General features: G+C 36.0%; 1 protein-coding gene across 1 annotated transcript in view; it reads right to left on the bottom strand.

The window, feature by feature from the left end:
* The window catches only part of GALNTL6 (polypeptide N-acetylgalactosaminyltransferase like 6), a gene marked incomplete at both ends in the record, with an annotated part of 443,878 nt that overhangs the window by 272,973 nt on the left and 149,179 nt on the right, over positions 1 to 21,726 (bottom strand). Inside the window, one exon of the mRNA XM_082050804.1 lies at positions 9,153 to 9,261. Coding sequence (XP_081906930.1) covers positions 9,153 to 9,261 — 109 coding nt within the window. The remainder of the gene's footprint in view (positions 1 to 9,152; positions 9,262 to 21,726) is intronic.

Here is a 21,726-nt window from a genome sequence, read left to right as displayed (position 1 = left end):
TGAGTACAAGTCAAAGGGAAAGTATTGTGAACTCTGTTCCCCCTTCCTTCACCTCTCTGGTAGTCCTTAAAAAACAGCTTACGAATCGCACTGAAGTGGTATCACTGATGACTTTTCAAAGGTGAGGGAAGGCAGGGAAGAATAGAGGAAGAATCGAGTTAACTTCAACCACAAGAGGCACCTCAAATCATTGCTGTGAGTACTGAGACCAGAGTCATTGTGCTTTAAAAAGGAAGCTTGACCCTCAATTACAGCCACACATAAACCCCTTTTTACATACAGATTCAAGAGACAAGAGTTAGTTCTTTCATATGCACCCTTTTCTGACAGAGACAAATGCTCCACAGCTACAGCCTTACAGTTCCTGGATTTGTCTGCAGAAATGTAATACTAGGATGTAACTTGAGATCCAGTGGGGGGGTGTACTAGCCCCAAATCACCAATTAAATAATACTGTAAGATGCCATTTCACAATTAGAGGAAGCAAATCCAGGGAAAAACTCAAACACTTCTGGGGGCAGGGGTGGGAACAAAAAACAAACCCACCACATTTTCTAGACACCAGGGCTTACACTTCTGGAGTAGGCATCACTGGAAAGTCTCTTTCCAAATTAATATTTGAGCGTATAATACCCTTATATGTGCTTGGCACCTGGCTCCAAACTGATCTCACTCTTTTCAATAGCATATCCAGACCACTGAGGCTGAGTAAGAGTGGCAGAATCAGATCATAGTCTACAGCACATTATATACACAGAGAAAATGTGGTTTAATATGTGAAAACCTTTATGTAACTGCAGTAGATTATAACCATCTCTTTCATATTATATAACCTATATAACCTATATAATCTATGCCATCTCCTTGACAAGCAATGATTAACATAACATTTTTGAATTTTTAATCATAACAGATTTGCATTAAGATAAACTGATGAATATTTTTTCCTTTTACAAAAAATACATTGTAAAATCCACAAAGAATATTCATTATTAATGTTATAAATAATTAGGTTATGACTGTTTATTGAGACCTTGGCTACCACTACGATTCCAATTTTACTGCAAGATCTCAAATTCTTTCTAACAGAATAGCAAGTTCAGAGACCTAAATAAAATTTAGTAAATTTGTTTAATATATAATGCAGACACAATTCCCAGTGTGTAATCCCATCTGAAATACGGGATAAGTAAATCAATATTTTAGTATATGCTTCTTTCCCTGCACAGCTTTGATTATATTTATCTATATAAGTATCACAGAACTGATTTCTTCATAACCAATAGGGAATTACATTTAATGTTGCTATCTGTATGATACTGCCTCATATCTTCTAGAGGCAGTCTGGCACTAGGCTCTGCTTTTACAAGTTCTTCTGAATTTAGGAATGGGCACTGTTCAAAATGATAAGAATTAACCACAGAAGTTTGGGGGAATTATTCTACTGCACTTTATTATCAAAAATTATTGAACAGAAGTGATGAAAAAAAAATCACCAGTATGCAATTTCCTTAGGTCACACAGAAGTCAAATCTCAGGTGTTCACTGCTTTTTATTGCTGTACAAAAGCACTCTCGATTCTTTTGCCTCTTAAAATTCCACCCTGAGAATACAGTTTCATTCTGTTTCCATTTTCATCACAAACATAGACAGTTCACTTCTCTTTCAACATCTCTGTTTAGTTATAGAACTAATCTGTATGAATGTTTGTTTGTATAAACAAACAGACAGTAAGTTCTCTAGTTCTACAACTGATCTTTATAATATGCCCACAATGAGGGAGGCAAATCTTTAAAATCCCCTTCTCCTGGTCAAGACGACATTTTGAAGAGGCAAAAAAGACTATACTGAATATAGGAAAGAATTAAAAACCTTCATTCCTTCCCTCTATATAAGGCCTCTACATGCTATTTAAATACACAAATAGGAGGAACAAAGACTGCGCAAATCGCTTGATAACTGATGGGATAACCATTGGGTGATATGATACATTCTAAAAGTTTTTTCCTCTGAGATCTTATTAGCAGACAGGAGCAAAATAGCTCAACAGTCAAACATAAAAGTATTGATGCCTTAAAAGTCACTTTATCTATTCCTTAATCAACTGGTTTTTAAGACAATGGCTTTTACAAATTTATATTTAGTGCTATAACAGCTTACCTTTTAACATTCGCTCAGAAATTTGCTTTCAATTACACTGAATTTTCAATGCCCCTCACAAAACATAATCATTTCAGCATACACATGCAAGCAGTCAAAAATATATCCAAAACCATTATAAATAAATAAACACAGTATTTAAAGAACATAAACTGAAAACAAACAAAAAAAAAACCACTACAGATTTTGCAGTATGCAAGCTTTCTACACCACTTTATGGATTGTTAATTTCATTAATAGAGTTGATAATTTTTTTTCCAGAAATTAAACCTTATTTTTTGTTTTCTATCAGTTCTGCTCACCTAAAAAGTTCTCATTTTTCTATTTGTCCAGTTCCTCTTTTGCAGTAAATTGCAACAAGATACCTATCACTTGCAGTTAGAAATAGATTCTCATGACCAGAAATAGCACTATATTTAAATATAAACATTCCATCTGAACTTCTTCAAAAGCCCAAGAATTACATATTTTAATCTTTCCTATTATCTGAGAAAGGCTGTAATTCATCATTAGTGCTATTACTTGGAATTCATGAGCACATACAGCTGAGAATTTCTTGAGGGAAACAGATACAAAAACTTTCAGAAATGTATTAACAATGACATTGATTGAGTCTCTAGGACTCTCAGTCTCACTGCACAGGACAAAAGACAGAGGTGGAATCAAGAGAATTTCTTCTCATGGAATCAAGAGAGTTTATTCTCCTGGATGCATTTGAATTACTACCTCAGGCCTTCATGACTCCCTCCTGTGAATCTCATTCCTCACGGGAGCATTCAGGGATCTCAGACTCCTAGTTCTACACAGACAGGCTAGAAAATCAGTGGCCATTGGTGCTACAGCAGTCGCCACACTCCTGAAATGAACATCTTGACAGATGTGTCCTCAGAGTCTTCCCCAGACAACCGAAAGGAAGCAGGGAAAACTGATTAAACAGAGAAACTTGCCAAGTTGGTAGCTCATAAATGGCAACACCAGGGGCTTCAGCATCCAGGATCTCCATCCAGAGACGTGAGCAGACTCACACTGCCTTGACAGACTCGTGGTTGCTGTAGCTGGACTGATACACATACTGGTGGCTACCCGGGTTATCATTATGCAAGCTGCATTCACATAGGGTGCACTCACAACTCTGAACTGCGATGCAAGAACTCTCTTCTGATATATACATAAGACATTGTTTACTACTTACTGAAACAAAAATTATGACAGATGTAAGATTTGCATTTGTTTATAGTTCTCATATTTTTTAGATGCAAATGAAGCATATTCTTCATCAAGGCATGTCATCGGTTGTATTCCCAGAGGAAAATAAATTAATAGAAAGAGCTCTTATTTTAAATGCTGATTTCTTGACAGAAAGATGGCATGACACACCAGCTCCAGTAAAGTCAGTTTCTCTAATTAGCTTATGCTGTTCCCTCACCCTCCATTGTAATACCTGATTGGCTTACCTCAGAAATGGAAACAATTAAACTTCTATTTATTTTTATTCTTCCTAAAATATCTATCACAACTTTTAGTTGGGAATTAGTTTGTTGGGTTTTTTTTTTTCTTTTTTCTTCTTTTTAAGGTATACTTTTGCATTCCTTTTCCTATATTTCAATCACTAGTTTTGAGGTAATGACACAGTAACATTCAGAGAAAAATGGAAGTGATTGGATGGACTGAATGAAATAATTTTCATCTCACTACATCTATTCTGTACTGATGAGCAGTTTATTTAACATAAATCATTAAATGCTCTTTTCTGCCTTTGAGTAAATCAGGGCGAGGATAACTGGCAACTAATTGGCTATCTTCTCTGTTCTACTAACAGTACAGCAATTAGCACTTCTACAACTAAACAGCACAGTCCCTCTATTGGCTTTTCACATTCTTGCATCAAAATCAACCAACTAAAATTCTTAGAACTGTTTTGGAAGTCTTATTTCCACCCAGAGACTGGAAATATTGAAACTGTATTAGAAATTTGGGAAAGAGAAATAAGCTGCAACTATAACAGCAAATTAGCTGGTATTAGGGAAGTAGCTCCAGTGCTTTTCCTAAGTCATATTAAAAAAGCAAGAGTAAACATGATAATATACAAAATATATATATAGTTAATCCATCAAAATCATTCTATCACAGCAGTCAAAGAACTATCAAGATTCCAGACAGAATGAGAAATTTTTGGAATGGAATACCTATAGTGACAATGTGTAGAGAATTAAAAATTCGGCTGTATAAAAGGTTATTGATCAAAGTATCTGAAAAGAGCAAGAACTGCATTTCCTAAAAGAGCACTGTAACAAGGTGCAGTCTTTCCTTCCAACAACAGATGGAACAGACACTGATTAGTTTGTTTATATGAACATTTAAAATAGGGGTGCTCCTCGGTCAGTCTTTTAAGGAAAATAAACCAAAGCATAATATCCAGCACAAATATCTTTTATACTGTGCCTCAGTGTGGTTGTGTGGTTTTTGTTTGTTCTTTTTTTTGTTGGGGTGGGGGTTTTGTTTGTTTGTTTCTTTGTTTGTTCTGTTTAAAGAACAACCTTCAGCAATACAAATAAGTATGGGAAAAACTTCGCAAACATAACAGACTCATCTCGCAATCACCTGGACCAATATCATTCCTGTGTCTCATCTGGCTGCCCTGTGAGTTTCAAAAGTTCTGTACAGGTAAGATAAACAACAGAAATACATTAATAAATTACTTCCTATTTTATAGATAAAGAAACAATTCAACTTGAGGGATTTATCAATAACTCCTTAAAAAAAAAAAATTAAAAAACCACCACTTTGTTTTGGGCATTTTAAAATAACCAAGATCCAAGAAAAAAGCACAATTTTGAAATTAAAAAAAATCTTATGTCTTATTTGGAAGACATCAACACTAAACATCACGATGCTTTAAATGCAATGTTCTCTAGAAAGGCTGGGCATATACAAATAATACTTTTACTAGTATAATGTAAATTAATTTAATTCCATATCTATCTAGGACCACTTTGCACTTTTTATTGACAGCAGAAAATATTTCACAAGTAACCTGTGGATCCCCAAGTTATTTCTTCTTTGCAAGAAAATGACCCAGTCAGGATGGCATGAACTATCTGGTTCAAAGACCTTGCACTTGACTACTAAGAAATCATTTATTAAATTGTAACCATTTGTGCCAGTATTGCACCATCATTTCTGGAGATTAAGGAATCACTCACATGGAACTGTATCTGCAGGCCTGTTAGTAGGGAATTTTAACTCATTTGCGTATCCAGTTAATTTCAGAAAATGCAAGTTGCTGATTCTAGGGTAGTTTGTTTTTGTTCTTGTTGTTTTTTTCTAAATCAAAATGGCACATGGTTTGATGGCAGAGAGGAAAATCCAAGCAGACTGGATGATAGTTTCCTTTCAGTGGTACAGTAGGTATCCTGTTACACAAGACACAGCTGGATTTAGTTGTAGGAGCTAATTGCTATTTTGTGAAACTCTGCAACAGTATCAGTAGCATCATGGCCATATCTCAGAGAAATCTACACGTAGCCCACTGGACTTTGCTATGTTAAGCAAAGCTGTTGGCAGTGCAGTCCCACATCACACGCTAATTTACAGATTTTTACTAGGGTACAGAAAAAATATGGCTGTTGAACTAATTAACTATTAAGGAATTATGACTCCAAAGACGGCTTTCAATTTTCTCCACTAGCGAGAAACAATATCCTACAACATTCTTAATAGAGTCAGAAAGTGTTAGCTAATTCCAATAAATCAAGTCACAGAGAAAATGAAACATGTGAGAAAACTGGATATTATAGTTAAATTTATAGACTTACAGACTGCTGCCTTAATCACAGGCCATATCACCTGTAATATCTTACACTGGTGTGCCTCCTGGAGGAGCTTATCTCTCTCTATAACATCATTATCAGTGGAGTAGAATATCTATATATATATATATCTCCACATACAAACACCTACATATATATCCAGTAAAAGTACATTGCTTCTGCATTGAGAATAGAATAACAATCCACAAGGGCACTAAAAGAAGATCATCTGATGTCTAAGTCTAGATGTAATCTTACACACATTTGAAGAGGCTTGCCTGGACTTGGCTATGTGAAACAGCTTCAGATGTGCTTCTCCTATTCTTAACATATGAGACATGTATTTTCAAAAAGTTAAGCACCTCATCCCATATCACAGGTCTTTAGATTACACGTGTAGCTACTAGTTAATATGTCTTCTGCTTTAAAACTGATATCCTATAGCATGGAACTCTAAGCTGTTAAAGAACATTAAACAAAAATTATGTGCGGCAGAAGCAGACACCAGGACACCAGACAGATTCAGATCTCCACTGATGGAACAGTGACAGCCAGCAGCAGCTATGGTGTGACTGAATGTGTACCACCCTTTGTCTTCTCAGGTGGGAAGCCCACAAGTGTGTTATCCACTCAAAAGGACTTCAGCAAATAATTCCAGCTGAAGGGAACTGACCTGGGAAGGATCTGTACTACGAGCAAATTCAATGTAAGTGAACAAGTAGTATCAGTGATTGGAGCCTCTGACTCTGTAAGTCTTCAAATATTAATTGCATTTTGGCTACACGTAAAGCCTTGCCACTCCATTATTCACTTCAGTCCTTCTGAAGTACCATCAGCATGCTAACAAAATGTGAACTAATGGTAGAAGCACCATAAACATACATTAGAACCTCAGGTGGTCCAACAAAGCCCCACAAAAACAAAAGTAACATGAGCTCACTTCAGCATTTGTATGTAAGATCATTTGTAATTTTACAGACAAAGAAAATGACCTGGAACATTTGAAATAAATAGAAATAGTACCATTTTTCTGCATGTCTTGCAAATTGCTTTCTCTTTAGCTTTATAATAATTGAATGATTTGCATTGAGGAGAGACCCCTCAAATTCAGGAACATCAGTTTTAATTTGGTGGAATAAAAGGAGATCAAAACATTTGGCCTTGAAACAGAAGAAATAGCCATGGAGAAACTAGCACCTCTCCATAATTAGATTTATGAAATTCACAATCCCAGTGCTTAGGAAATTGTAAGCTTTAGAGATAAACAGCTAAACGGAATTCAAAACAGTCTTTGAATTCAAAACAGTCCTCTCTTCTGTGTAATGAGCATTGACTGCCTTTCCTGAAATGTCCTCAGAAGCCCTTTCACTGGTGTTACTTCATGCCTTCAGATTGATTTTTAACTAAAAGTTGATTTCAGCTATATTTTGGCTTGTTATTAGGGACTCATATGTCCCCAAAGAGTGCACTGTGATAATCCAGCTTTGCATTTCTATTACTTTGTTGTGATTTTCAAAGAAAAAAAAAGCTGAAAGTTAATTTAATCTAATGAATAATAATGACAGATAGAAATCATTAAAAAGGAGTTCTTAAATGGTCAGACTCAGTAAACACTTTAACAAGGAAGCAAAAAAACCCACAAATAAATCAGAATATTTTAAGTATAATTATTATTACCAAGAACAGAAAAATGGAAAAAATATTCACGTAGTAGGGCATCCTGCTCCAGTTATAATGTTAGGACTAGAACTGGGAATTACAAAGCTACATAACATGCTTTGCTAATTTCTTAGTTGACTCCATGCAATGGCTTACATTACATTGGTAATGCTATATATATAGCTATCCATCAGACAATCATGCATATTACTGTTTATTTTCCAAAACATATGGGGTCCACATAACATATTTAGGAATCGAAAGTATATGGCTAAATCATCAGTGCACATGCTGCAAAAATGTCCATTGTAACCAGATAACATGTGACATTCCCTACATGTGTGCATGTTTCTAAATATATGCTGCTTCTCTTTTGTACATTCTCTCTTAGATACTTATCATTTTGCACTTAGCAATTTGGAACACAATTAACACTGACCTGACAACTGCTAAGACATCTAGAATAACTTCACCCCCATCCCCATCTTTTTTCCTCCTAAGCACATGTGGAAGGGACAGATAATTTTTTCAGTTAGTGAGCAAAAGATTTAAAAGAGAAAGGGAAAAGATATTTATAAAATTAACCTACACTTGAAATGTTTTAATCATGCAGGCCCCTGCAAAAATAATTACTTATCGAGTCTTCTGAATCTGTCAGCTGGATTCAGTTACAGAGATATTTGGGGAGAAGGTGCTGCTTGTCTTCTGACAGTGGGATCGGGACAGCATAATTTATCTTATAATAATAAATTGGCCTTTGTAAAATATGACTTTCAGACACTGATTAAGATGCAATTCAATTGCTGTTTCCCTTCCTTTTAATTTGATTCATCATATGTTGAATAGTTGTAAATTATATTATGAAAGAAAGATTCAAATCTGAACATGCTCTGATGACAGAAAGAGGAACAGAAACCTTTCTTTGCCCATATGGCATAGAGTATTAAAATTACATTACTCACTTTAACAAAGTGTCCTTCAGTGTATCTGCAAATACAATTTGCTCCTATTTTCAAATAATTTTAGATTGTCAGAATGAAGTGAAGTAGCTTTAGCAAGACTAAAGGATTAGAGTTTGACAAGGGTAAAAGGGTCAAAGTTTCTTTCTAACATAACCTCGGATGTTCTTGACAGTTATAGGTACTACACCCAGGTTTTATCCACTGATTTAAGGACAAATCAGCTTTAATTGTAACATGTCCCTTTGGAAACAAACACTTTTGCTTATATTTCGTCACAGTAAAACAACTGACTTCAACATGAAAAAATGTTCTTAAAAATATTTTTCCCATTTCGTTGTACAATCATTATATTAGCATGAAACACATTATTTTCACTTGGCTGTTTTCAGATATATGGTATCTGCGCTTGGCCTGACCCCTCAGTTCAGAGCATTACATCCTTGGGACATGCTACAATCACAAACAGCTGTTTGGAATGCTTTCTGCTGACTCAGAAGAAAAGATAACCATATGGAGAAAGAATGAATGAAACACTTAAATCTTCTTCTGAATTTCTGTATACCTGAACGCATAGCATCTTTTTGAATGCTTTCATAATCATGCCAGTCCTTCCTTTTCAAGCCATCAGTCCAGGTAAAGAACTGTCTGTCTCCCAGCCCCAATGGAAGTGTCTGTGAAAACAGTAAACAAACAAATAAATATATACATACATATATGGTTTGTATTATTACAGAAGAACATTTATAATATGACACAGGCAAATAAAACATTTTGTTTAGCCAATGCAAATATTGAAACTTCACTGTGGCAAATAAAGCTATTTTTCTTAGTGTGAGGAAACCATTAATTTAGTTCTTGGCATATAATTAATCGAAGTATGTCAAACAACTTGTGCTTAACATTTTTCTTTCCAGCAGTGTCCTGCTGTGACTGTTTGGTAAGATGCTCATGGAATGTAAATGGACAGTTAAAACTGAACAGGCTTCAAAAATGACTCATCCTTCAATTCATGAAGTACCTTGATTTTTTCCTTAAACTATCACTTGTGCAAAACTGGAGTCATAGTTACTGAGCACCTTTCAATGTTTCCCTTTAATCTGAGGGTTTGGCGAACTCTGAAATCCTGTACATTTTTCTTCATGGTAAGAGATAAGGGGGAAAAAAACAAACAAACACCTCTCCCCCCCCCAGATACCCAGCAAAAAAGCCCTGCACAACATGCAGTTGGTGGGTTGAGTCCCCCTTTCCAAACTGCATATTCTTGAGTAAAGCTTAGAACTGCTTTTTGCTTCTAAGCAAATTTGTCTTTCTACAACCTTTCTTTCTTTACCATTCTTTCTGCCAAATGCTGGCATTAAAAAAAAAAAAAAAAAATAGAAAAGTACCATTAGACGTACACAAAATTTAGATCTGTAGAAAGCAGTACAAAGGTGCAGAAGCTTTCAAATAAAGGTAACCTTTTTCTAAATGTTTAATTTACAAAAATGTGGTAAAAGAAGTGGAGAAGATTATGATAAGCAAACAAGATGATCTACCAGATCTGTGCTGAAGTGAGGAAGCAATTCATTGCTGCTCAGGAGCAACATGAAAACTCTAGTTCTGTTAATCCTAGGTTTGAAACAGCAAGTTGTCCAGAATGGAGGGTATACATATAACGCATGTGACAAATGTTATCACAGGGTGAGTGAAAACACACTTGAAAAGCACTTCCATGGAAGCAACGTTTCATCAGTCTTCCACTAGGAAATACTGCAAACTCTGCAAAAATCTTATGCATATGTAAGAGTGATGCTCTGAACTTCATGTATGAAGTATGAAAACCCAAGGAACATTAGACTCACCCATCTTCTCTTCTTACTGATTTTACACTACTGGCAGCACGGAACTGGACAACACTCAGTGGCTCCAAGTGAAGTTGTACCAGCAGTTTCAGTTAGGGTTTCTCTTTATAGGACTGGCAAATGGTTGCCAGGCTACATGATGTGGATGTAGTAGCAAAGCCACCCTTAAAACTGGGGTTCAAAGGCTTTCAGAGTTGTAAGCAAGAAGTGAAGGACGCCAGGCATGGCTGGTTACCCTTAAGCAAAGGATGCTAGAAATCCTGACTGAAAAAGACCCATGCAGAAAATACCTGCTTTGGGTCAGCTGATATTTCTGAAAATGTTAGATATTCAGGGCAAAGTGTTGTGAGCTCAATGCTCTCCAATAAATCCCTGAGTTACTGAGAAAAATCCATCACATTCTACTACAGTGACCTACTTTTTTAGTTTGAATATTAAAGGTAACTTATATTACACATCACCAAAATGCAATGCAGCCTGTGTTTTTTCTTCTGTTACATCTTTTGCAGACATATTTCCAGAAAACACTCTGTTCTCCTGTTTTAATATAGTACAAGGCAGAGGTTCACACGTGGAGGAACTGAAGATATCCTCATAAAACTACTTCATATTATCAAAATATTTAACCTGTCATGTCCTTGAAATGAACTCATTATTTTCAATAATTCCTAAGTTCGAATAATGCTAATATTCTAACAGTAATGTCAAATAGCTTGTTTCTTAAAGTCAGAAGCATAAGGTAGAACACAGGCTGCAACAGTGTTAACCATGATTCTTGAGCCCAAATTCCTAAAATCATCCATTTTGAAGCACTAACTGGGTCTTTAAAAGTCAGGCCCAGACAGATTGCCTTCAATTAAACTTCTATCCCTTGTCAATATTGGTACAGCTAGTGTCAACCACTTGGTCCCAAAAATTCAAGACTATCAAAAGTAACAAAAGCAAGATAAACTTTACTTCCGTGAACTTTTATTCCTGTGCTGGCTTCTTTCCCTAAAAATAGTGATTTAAATGGCAAGTTTGCAGTATACTGAAAGAAAGCTGAGTAGCAGAGCTTACAGATGGCTCCCTGTTGCCTATTTGTATTTTGATACCATGACTTTCAAAAAATACTAATTACTTCTAGCTACTTTACCTGATAACATTTACAAGTCTAATGCAGCAGGGGGCCCTCTTGCAAGCATAATATAGTTAAATAAATACATTCATGAAAATTAATCTAGCAAAAGGACAAATATAAATCCAAATGTCATATGATACACAAAAACCTAACTGAAGTCTTGCTGTGGCTCTTATTTCAGAAGGGATACATTGCCCTAAGAGCAAATAGGAAACAAATCCAAAATCATAGTGTTGGTGCCATCATAAGTCCCTGTTTAAAGACTGAGGGTTTTGTTTGAATGGTTGGGGTTTTTTTTGTTTTGTTTGGGTTTGGATTTTTTTCTTTTAATAATAAATTCTTTAACTCTTTCCCATCAAAATACATACTGTTAAGAGAAAGCAATATCATGATGATTTTTCAGCTCTAACATCCTTTCAATGTAGGGGTGAATGAAATACAATGCCCTCACCAGTGGCTTCCTGAGAGTGGCATTCAGATACTCTCAATGGGGAGTGAACATTGTGGCCCTTAGAGAGACTGGACCTCACTAATTTCAGTCTGTGTACACACTAGTTTTACCTATGCAGTGAGCATCAAACAGGGCTTTGGAAGGGATGTAGAGTTTCACAGCCAGGCTCTCTGTAAAGAGCAAGAGCTTTGCAGTGAAAATTCTATAGCTCCAAAGAAATCATAACTGTCTTCACTCCCTCAACTAAATATCTCCTTTGTCAGCAACTGAAGGATATTTTTTTTTCTTCCTTTTTTTTTTTTGATGTTGCTATATCGCTTAACAAGATACAAAAGCACTTCCTCCATTTCACTTCTGCCTAAGGGTAAACAAATTACAGTTTGAAAGACCTTAAAATACAGTTTCTGGAATGTTTTAAAACTGCTAAAAGGCTCCGTTATAAAACTCTGCCTAAGTATGCTCACATGCCTCCTTCTTCCAGATGACAATGACTGGAAGAGCCACCATTTCTAAAGCATCTCTAGCTGGCAAGTAAGCAATGGAAGGAAAAGAAAAAAACCAACCAACCAACCAAAAAAAAAATTAATAGTCGTATTCTAACCTTGTCTTCACCCTAAATACTCTTCTTTCTCAGTTTTCTGTCTTTTTGGATACATTGACTATTTCCACTATTGTGCAACAAACTAGAGCAAACTGGTTTTGTTTTACACAGGCTACAATGATCTGGTCTAATGGCTAGATAATAACCAAAAATGACCGATGTGGTGTAATGGCTAGATAATAACCAAGATATATTGCTACTTGTAAGTACACACAAGAAAGCCCAGAAACTGCATCCCAACTTCTACAGTCAATCTCAGAAAGATATGTTATGAGTAGGTGATTATGAAGTCACTTCACAAGTTCAAATGTGCTAACAGATACTGATTCTGAATTTTCGCTGAGCACATATTTAACCATAAGCTGATGGGCTAAAATGAAATAAAATTAACCACACTATAGAAGTAGAAATGTTACAGAAGGAAAGAAAAGGAATTCTTCATTTTAGGGGTAACATATGAGCAGCCAGACCAAAAAGGATTAAATTAATGCTACAAAATATCTTATGACTTCAGCATAAAATTGGGTTTAGACATTTAAACAAATAATCAAATAAGCTTGGCTTCCAGCACATAAAATTTAAAAATTTAAAATTTATCAAGGATTATTTATCTGTGGCTAAGCAAATTACTGAGCCATAGATGATGGGAGACAATGTCTTCTGGAGAATATGTGTTTGTTATTTGCACATTCTGGGTTCTCATAAATAATGGTAACACTGCACAATCGGTGTGAAGTCTTAGGTCTGCATGTCTCTGTAACTGCAAGAGCAACACTACTCTTTTGTATACATGAGGGCTAAGAAATGAGAAGCAGAACTGGAGAACATTGTGGTTCCTTCCATCACAGGCAGTAGGGCCTCCTTCCAGTGGAAAACAAGGTATGAGAAAGGAGAGGGCCCAGGCACTCCCGCTTTCCCTCCAGTACCTCATCCCAACATAGAAGCTATGCTTATATAAATTCTTTAATGATAAATCAATATATAGCTATGAAAAAACAGCACAGATGATTAGCTGAAACATACTCAGGGTTTTCCCCTCTAAAACATTTCTGTAAGTCACCCACAAATAATGCAGTCTGCCTCTTAAAGTCCTGTGCCTCTTGAACTCAAGAACTATTTTTATCATTGCAGCACTATTATAATAGCAAATATCACTCTGCATACAAAGAGCTGGATTTTGACTGGATGTCAAAAAAATCCTACAACAATTTATCATCCAACCATTTGTTATATGTAGTATGCAGCTGTGAGTTTCACATTTTTAAGTGTTTCAGTCCAAAAGGGATTACCCACCTACAGTAACATTACATACAGCATCTGCCTTACTATTTCATTTTCACATTAACCTCAAACCTTTTGGGATGCAAGACTGATGCAGTACTACATAGACTCAGAAGATTCTTCTCCTCTAGAGAAGACTCAACATCTGGTTCAATTACAGAGAATATGATAAGCCCAAAAAATAGCACAATTATCAAAAACTCAGAGACTATTAGATCCCTCAGAGAGGGAAAAAAGCTTCTCTGCTGTGACATTTGAAAGCTCGAACTCGGAAACAAGTGCCTTCATCGAATAACTCATTTATTTTTAATTTTACTCTGCGGAGGCAGACAATTAGAGGGGACTCAGGCAAAGGAAGATGATACATCAATGGAAATGCACCTTTCTAAAATAAAGAAGAGATAATTACAGATTCTCTTCGAGCCTGAGGATTTGCTCACTAGCTTGGGGGTTATTTTACTAAACACCAACATACAATCAAATACTGCATTAACAAAACATCATATGCTGATCAGCACAACCATTTCCAATTGTTTAATGAATTTTAGGAAATCATCTTCCCTGGAACATAAGCACTTGTTCCTGCTCAGGAAAAGATGCACATGGGAATGTAAGGCAGTAAAGAAGTCCTGAGATTAGACACCTTCAGGGATGTTTCAACAGAAGCATAAAAACAATCTCTGACTCCCCTTTGTTCTTGAAATAAAAGATTTTGTATAGTGTTTATAAACAGTGTTGTGTAAAACAGATTATTCACTGGGGTTTTTTTCCCATCCTCCTGACACAAATAACTCTCAGGACTCTAAGCTCTGACCAACTACTCTGACTGAACAAGACAACAATAAAAAAATCAGAACCCTGCAAGCAATTAAAATCATTCCTTTATGAGAATAAAGGATCACTTTTTAAAGAGTGGTGTCATTGGATATACTGCCATAACCCTATGTTTACTATAAATCAGCTGCAAAATCGCAACATGTCTGTTTGCCAAATTTCTGTTCTGGTATTATTATAAGTATAGGAAGACAGACATTCTCCTGAAGCTTCTTCCCAAGTGTTCAAACGGTCGTGAAAATTACTCGTTTTGAAAGATTTCCCCTTTTTCTGTTTATGTTAAACTCTAGCACAAGAACATCAAAGTGAAATATTAGCACTACAGCACCCAAATCTGAAGTCAAGAACTCTCCCACTTACACATATAAGCAAAATCCATTCTGGTGCAGTGCCTGGCTGAGGATATTAGAGATGAAAACCAAAATATTATTTCCCCTAAGGATGTGCTTGATATAAAGCAGCCTGATCTATAGAATAGGTATAAAATCCAAACATCACACTATCTCAACTCTATGCCTTTCTGCTTAAGCTCTGAATATCGTCCATGTGGCTCTCCTTCCCTGTGCCTGACTAAAAACCAGAAAAGATCTTACATTTGGACTTGCGACATATTACTGAGATCTATGTATAAGTATTATGCAGAACAAAGACATGCAATACAGTCCTAAAGCATCTACGAACTTCCCATCACAACAGAACGGAAGTATTGCATCTAGTAACTTGGATCTACCAGGATATTTCCTAAAGATACCAGGAGCAAGCATTGCACAGTCTGAAGATATCAGTTTTGAACCCCCAGGCTACATGTTCCTCAGGGTCCTTCTGCTGGATGCTGTCCCCCTGGGAGGGGAGTAGAGGCTGTGGTGGCGCTCACCCTGCCCACCCAACACTCGATGCCACTTACAGATGGTTCTGGTCATTCCTGCACCGCTGCTGGCCAGCCAAGGCCTGCCAAAGCTGCTGCCACTTCAGGGACACATGAGAGATGTCCAGGGAGAAAGGGAGAGCGGAGATAGCCAGAGGGATATTTGGGGGACCTTATGCCACAGCACCGCCCCTCCCACATACTTCAAATAACTGACTGCTGTAGATCTACATATACTTAGTAGGTTGAAAAACCCTGAGGAGGAAGCAAAGTTTGTTGAGTAAAATGCAGAGAATTACTATTTGCTATCAAGAGAAGGTGGAAAAGGCTCTAAAGCTCAGAATCTTTCAAAAAGAAGGAGAATGCAGAATACATTCAGATATACTTACTGCCTTTTAATTTTATTTTTACTTTATTTTTAACTACTTTCAAAACATTTCTAAAAATAGAAGCCTGAATTGTTTTCTAAACCCTTGACTTGATGCAATATATTAGAGAGTTGAGGACATGATTAATTTCTTCATATGCTCAGATTTCCTATGCCATTTATTTGTTATGCCACAGCAAATAAGTGCTCATGCACTGACATTTACATTAGTAGAAATAATTAGCCCAGCACATCAAAAAAAGGGCAGCACTTGATTTAGTCTATGATGTCTGAATGACTCAAAGTTATTTCATTTTTGAAACACTTATATCAGACTTGCTGCGCTTTTAGTTTCTAGAATATCATGGACAACCTAGTAGCATCATGCCATCAATTCCAAATTAAAGCTGTTAATAATGTTATTTATAAAATGCCAAGCTCCCCAAGCATTTCATTACTGTGATTTTTATAGACAGGTATAAAAGCTGTTATTGCTGCACTATGGTTATATTGTTAAAGTCAAAAAACTGCAGAAAAAGAACAGTTAAAACATGAGTTTTAAAAACATCACAATTTCCTACTGACCCAGTATATGAGTGCTTAAGCACAGGGTGAATGAGAACTCTACAAGGATGTATTTGCATGCTGGGAAGTTGGGATTTATCATGTCATATTATGGAAGATTACAGGCGTTTAATAATATACTTTGGTATGAGAAGCCTAACAGCTTCTTTAGCACAGATACTGTCTTGCATCCATCATTCATGGATTAAGATCTTGCAGGATGCACTGCCACTCAGGATGTAGAATTTTAAACACACATATTTTACAAGTTATCAGCGAAAGGCTTCATGGACTCCTACTGTGTTGACTGTGTTGACTGTGTTGACTGTTACCCCATGGAAAGTTCTGAGCTTCACAACTCTGATGTATGTTGATACCATCCTCAAAAAAATTATTTCTCATTTCTTTTAACATCTCAATTTTCCAAAACATGCATTATCACCTCAGTGAAAGGACCACAGCAATTCAGTTAATTTGTTATAACAACAAGTTACATGGCATCTCTTATTACTATAACACAGAAGCAAACAGAAGGTTGACATTTGCATTTCCTGACTGCTATGAATGACTCAGGTAACAGAACCAAAGAATTCTAAATCCCCAAAAGAATATAGCCGAGTGGGATAGAATAATGCCAAGTAGCTATCCTGGGCACATCACAGTGTGTCTGAACAGATTTTTCCTGTATTTCAGTTAAGTGTCCATTGCCTTTTGCACTTTCCCTCCGCACCACTGAGAAAGGTTTGGCTCTGTCTTCTTTACCCCTCACAGTCAGGTATTTATACCCACTGGTAAGAGGAGTATGAACACCTCATCTTGTTAAGGCTGAAGAGAGCCAGCTCCCTCAGTTTCTCTCCACACAACAGATGCACCAGTCTCTCTGGGTGGGGTTGAAGACATCACCAGTTCCACAGACAGGGAATAAAATGCACTGAAGTCTAAAGGAATTTGGACTCTGCATCTGTTGAACACCATAAATTGCCAAAGGTGACTAGCAAATCTGGCTTCCTAAATGACACAATTTCAACTGACTGTAGAACAGGAGGTAGGGTCTATACTGAAGGGATAATAAAAAATGATTCTTCAGAGTTTAGCAACCCCCACCTCTTTTTGCCTGCTGGTCTAAGCTGCTGACAGATTTGCTCTATAATTAAAACACCTAAACCAATCTTTTCTTAATGTTTTATTTTCACTTATCTCAATTCCAACTTGGTGAAAAGAAACAGAACTCAAGTAACATAGGTGTCTATGACAGATCTAAATGAACAAAAGCACACACTGAAACTGTGCTGCTTTATCCAGGTCTCCTCCTTCAACTCAAAAGTGCTTTGCCAACACACCAGGGTAAGATTCTGCATCCATACTTGACTATTCATTTTCAGCAAGTGTAAAAATCATACCTGATGTTGTGTTAATGCTGCGTATTTTTAATGACTGCCTCTTTCAGAAGTTATTTTTTACATTAAAAAACATGAAAAAAAACCCCAAAAAACAAGAAAAGAGTTTGAGGAGACTCAGTAGGAATTTTGCCAGCACAGCTGTTGGTCAGTTTTTGAACCAGCAAAGGTCTCTATGAGACCCTTCTGATGAGCAACAGAAGCAATGATTTTGAGTGACTCGTGAAAGAATTCATTATATGACAGCTTTTAGGGTTTTTTTTTAAGCACCGGAAATTATGTTATTTTATATAAACAGCCTTTCTCTTCTCCTTAAGAACAAACAAACAAAAACAACAAACAAAACACAAACAAAAAACAAACACCAACCAACCAAACACAAAGCCCCCAAACCTAAACTAAACCCTATGTCCAAGGCAAAGAATCCTATTGCTAGTAATTTTGTTAATTTTTAAAATGTAATTTTTTTTTAAAAAAAGAAACAAAGATAAATCTATTTACAGTTTGGGGACTGATTAATTTTTTTACTACCTGCAGTTTGAAATATTGCAAGGATTAAATACTAAAGATATGGTAGCACTTATTGTTAACAGACTTTTCAGATATACATGTTTTTCCACATGTTTAGAATAATGGTGCGTAAGACAACAACAATTTCAGAGAGTTTTTATTTTTTTTTTCTCCTTTGGTGCACCTTGTACTCATCAAAAATTTCACTTTATTCACAAGTGTTCCATTCTTCAAATCTCAGTGGTACAGCTGGTAACAGTTTGCAACAAATCTGATACCACTGACCCAGCAATATCAGAAAAAAATAGCTACCATTTATTATTGCTTTTTTATAAATAACTCAAGCTGAAAATTTTTTTCAATAGAAATGGATTTTTTTTGGCTTAGTCTGTTGCAATAGAAATGTTGCAAAAAAAATGTCAGATGCAGAAACTAACTTTATCCAAACTTGCAACCTGGCATGTTTTAATGCTAAATAAAAAAGTTTACTATAAAAAATGCGTTTCTGCAGCAATGAAATAGCATAATCCATATTTTTTACTTCAGTATAAAGTCAAACTTAATTTGGTCTCCCAGAGTATTTGTAAAAGCCAATAGCCTTCTATGAGTACTTTTTTAAACTGTTACAATAAAAGAGTAGTAGATATTTTAATGAGCTTTAAATTCTAATCTCTATAAATAAATTACAATTATATGAAACAGCCTCTGCATACAAGTGAAATACAGTAACTGTTTTACGCTGGTGTCTGAACATTTTCCTAAAAAGAAGAAGGAAAAGAGTATTTTTGAAGTTGTTTGCTGATCCACACCACAACAGAATTCATGTTCCAAGGCCACTTATTTGCAGAATACTTAAGTTTCTGGCAATACTCATACAGAGGAGGAAGAAAACACTATGTTGTATTGCTGAGTGTCACACAGTGTTAAATGTGTTTACAAATACTCCAGACTACCTATATTAAAGAGTAAACTTTCATGCAAAATAACTTGCAGAAAGTAATGCTGTTCCTATTAGAAGTCTCCTTCTTCCTGCAAAATCATCCATCAGTTCAAGAAATAGTATTAAAACATACCAATGACATGTGTCATTAATACCTGATTTTGGAATTTGCAGTTTAGGTTACACTGGATTAAAAAAAAAAAAAAAAAAAGTAAATGAAACCATGATGGAAAAGAATTATTATCTTGCACTTAAAGGAGACCTTGAATGAAACTCATCTGCTCAAATGCAAGTGCCAACTCTTTATCAGCAGGCTTCTGATGCTGCAGCATATATATCATTACTCAATCTCTTGAGGAATTCTTTCCATTGGATAATAATTTCCATTGTCTAAGAGATTTTCAAACAAACTGCACAGACTGCTGCAGAAAGAAAGCCAATTAAACATAACTGACAGGTTTACATTCTTGTTCAGCCTTCTTAAGACAATACAGAGCTGATAAGGAGACCTCTTCCAAGGTCTTCGGAAGCACGACAATTGCTGTGCTTTGTGTGAACTCAATGCGGATTTACTGAGGCCAATGGGAGTCTTGCTAGTACTCCCAGCGTGATGAAGTTTGGAACTAAAAGAACTAAAACTTTCAGTCATTGCAGATGTTCACAGATGATCATGAGAGAAGGCTAAGAGTCATGTACTTTTTTAAAAAAAACAGTTCCTAAGCTATGAGCTACAGACTCTGTTTCACTTCCCTGTGTAAAGTTAGATGACATTTAGATTACATTTTTTCCAGCTTGCACCCTTTTTCCTGCTATTTTCTTTTTTTTTTGGGGGGTGGGGGTGAGGGAAACAGAGGGATTTAGTTCTCATGCTTTCTGAATCTGACTTAACTCCACACTCATTCCATTCTCAACCTCATACTCATTCCCACAATGATTTTCTTTCCTTCCTTCTAAGTGTTTTTAAGTCAAGCTATTCCCATGCAAATACCTTTTTATAGGTAACTCTCTAAAAATAAATAGAGGAGATCTGACAAAATAACATTGTTTAGTACACTCCTTTCATGTGAGAAAAAGGTTTTCAATCTCTTTCTGCCAGCTAAACAATAGCACAAGAATATAGTGAATACCTTTAACATACCAAAACAGAATAGATTTTGCTCTCCTTTACCCAAATCCAATTAATTGCCAGAACAGGTCAATTAACACTGAAGATGTTCTGAAGCATCTTAGTACTAAGATATTATGGCAGCTCCTGGTGTTTCCCTGTCATGCACATTGTTGTTGAAAGCCCAAAACTCGATTCACTACTACAGAAAGTTTTAAGCCATGTTTTGCTGTGTGAAATACAACAATCAGCCACAGAATCATAAAAATGATATCTGGAAGGTTTTTTTAGACATAATCTTGCCCCACCTCAAATCAGGACCAGGTATGCCTAAATCACTTCACTGAAGTATCTAACTAATCTGCCCTTGCAGAACTCCAATAGCAGAGACTGCACAATCTCTCACGGCAATCTACTTCAATACTTCATTATTCTTGCAATTAGAAAACTTCCCCTTTCATCTAACCTGCATTACTTGCCGTAATTTAAGCCTTTTCTTTGTTCTTTTCACCAGGGACAGGAATAAAGTATTTCCTTTCCAGTAGCTAAATTTCATGGACATGAAAATTATTCTCTCCTCTAGACTAAATGCTCTTATTTTTTCAGCTTCTTCTCAGCTCTTGTTGCTGACCCTGGGAGTATATGAAACTTTGAAAAGAACAGCATTACTTTGTTAGTAATTGGATAAGACTAAGGATAGCAAGTGTAAACTGCTTATTAAAAAACCCAAACAAGCCAACAAGAAACATTAATACTAACTAGACCAAAGAACTAAAACAAGTACCTGGAGGTGATAATTTCTTGAAAATAAGAAAGATTAAATTATTTATGGTAACATGCTTTTTCCCTCTGACTGACGATAAAGTAACCTAATATACCCATGTTGTGCATTCATATACTTCACACTTCTAACCCAATCCAAATGTATTTTATGAAGCATTAATTAAAAGTGGAGAAATTCTTGAAATGCTCATAGATATTTAAGGCAGTGAGGACAGAACTATGTCACAAATCTGAAAAGATACTGAAGTTCAACAGGATTCATATACTTAAAATTACCAAACTACTAGCAATGATATCTACCAGGTCTTGTACTTCTCCTGCTTGTGCCTGAACAAATACTGATTTTTCCCCTAGCAGTGACAGCATATTTAAAGAATTCAGACATGCACAGAAACTCTTCCCCAGGTGGGAGAATAGGAACAGGAGTGGAAGAAGGGAAGACTTATGAGAGGTTTAAATGAACTATTTCAAATTCAA

The sequence above is a fragment of the Streptopelia decaocto genome, assembly GCF_964273445.1.
Source record: "Streptopelia decaocto genome assembly, chromosome: 4".
NCBI lineage: Eukaryota > Metazoa > Chordata > Aves > Columbiformes > Columbidae > Streptopelia > Streptopelia decaocto.
This window is presented reverse-complemented; position numbering and strand designations above follow the sequence as displayed.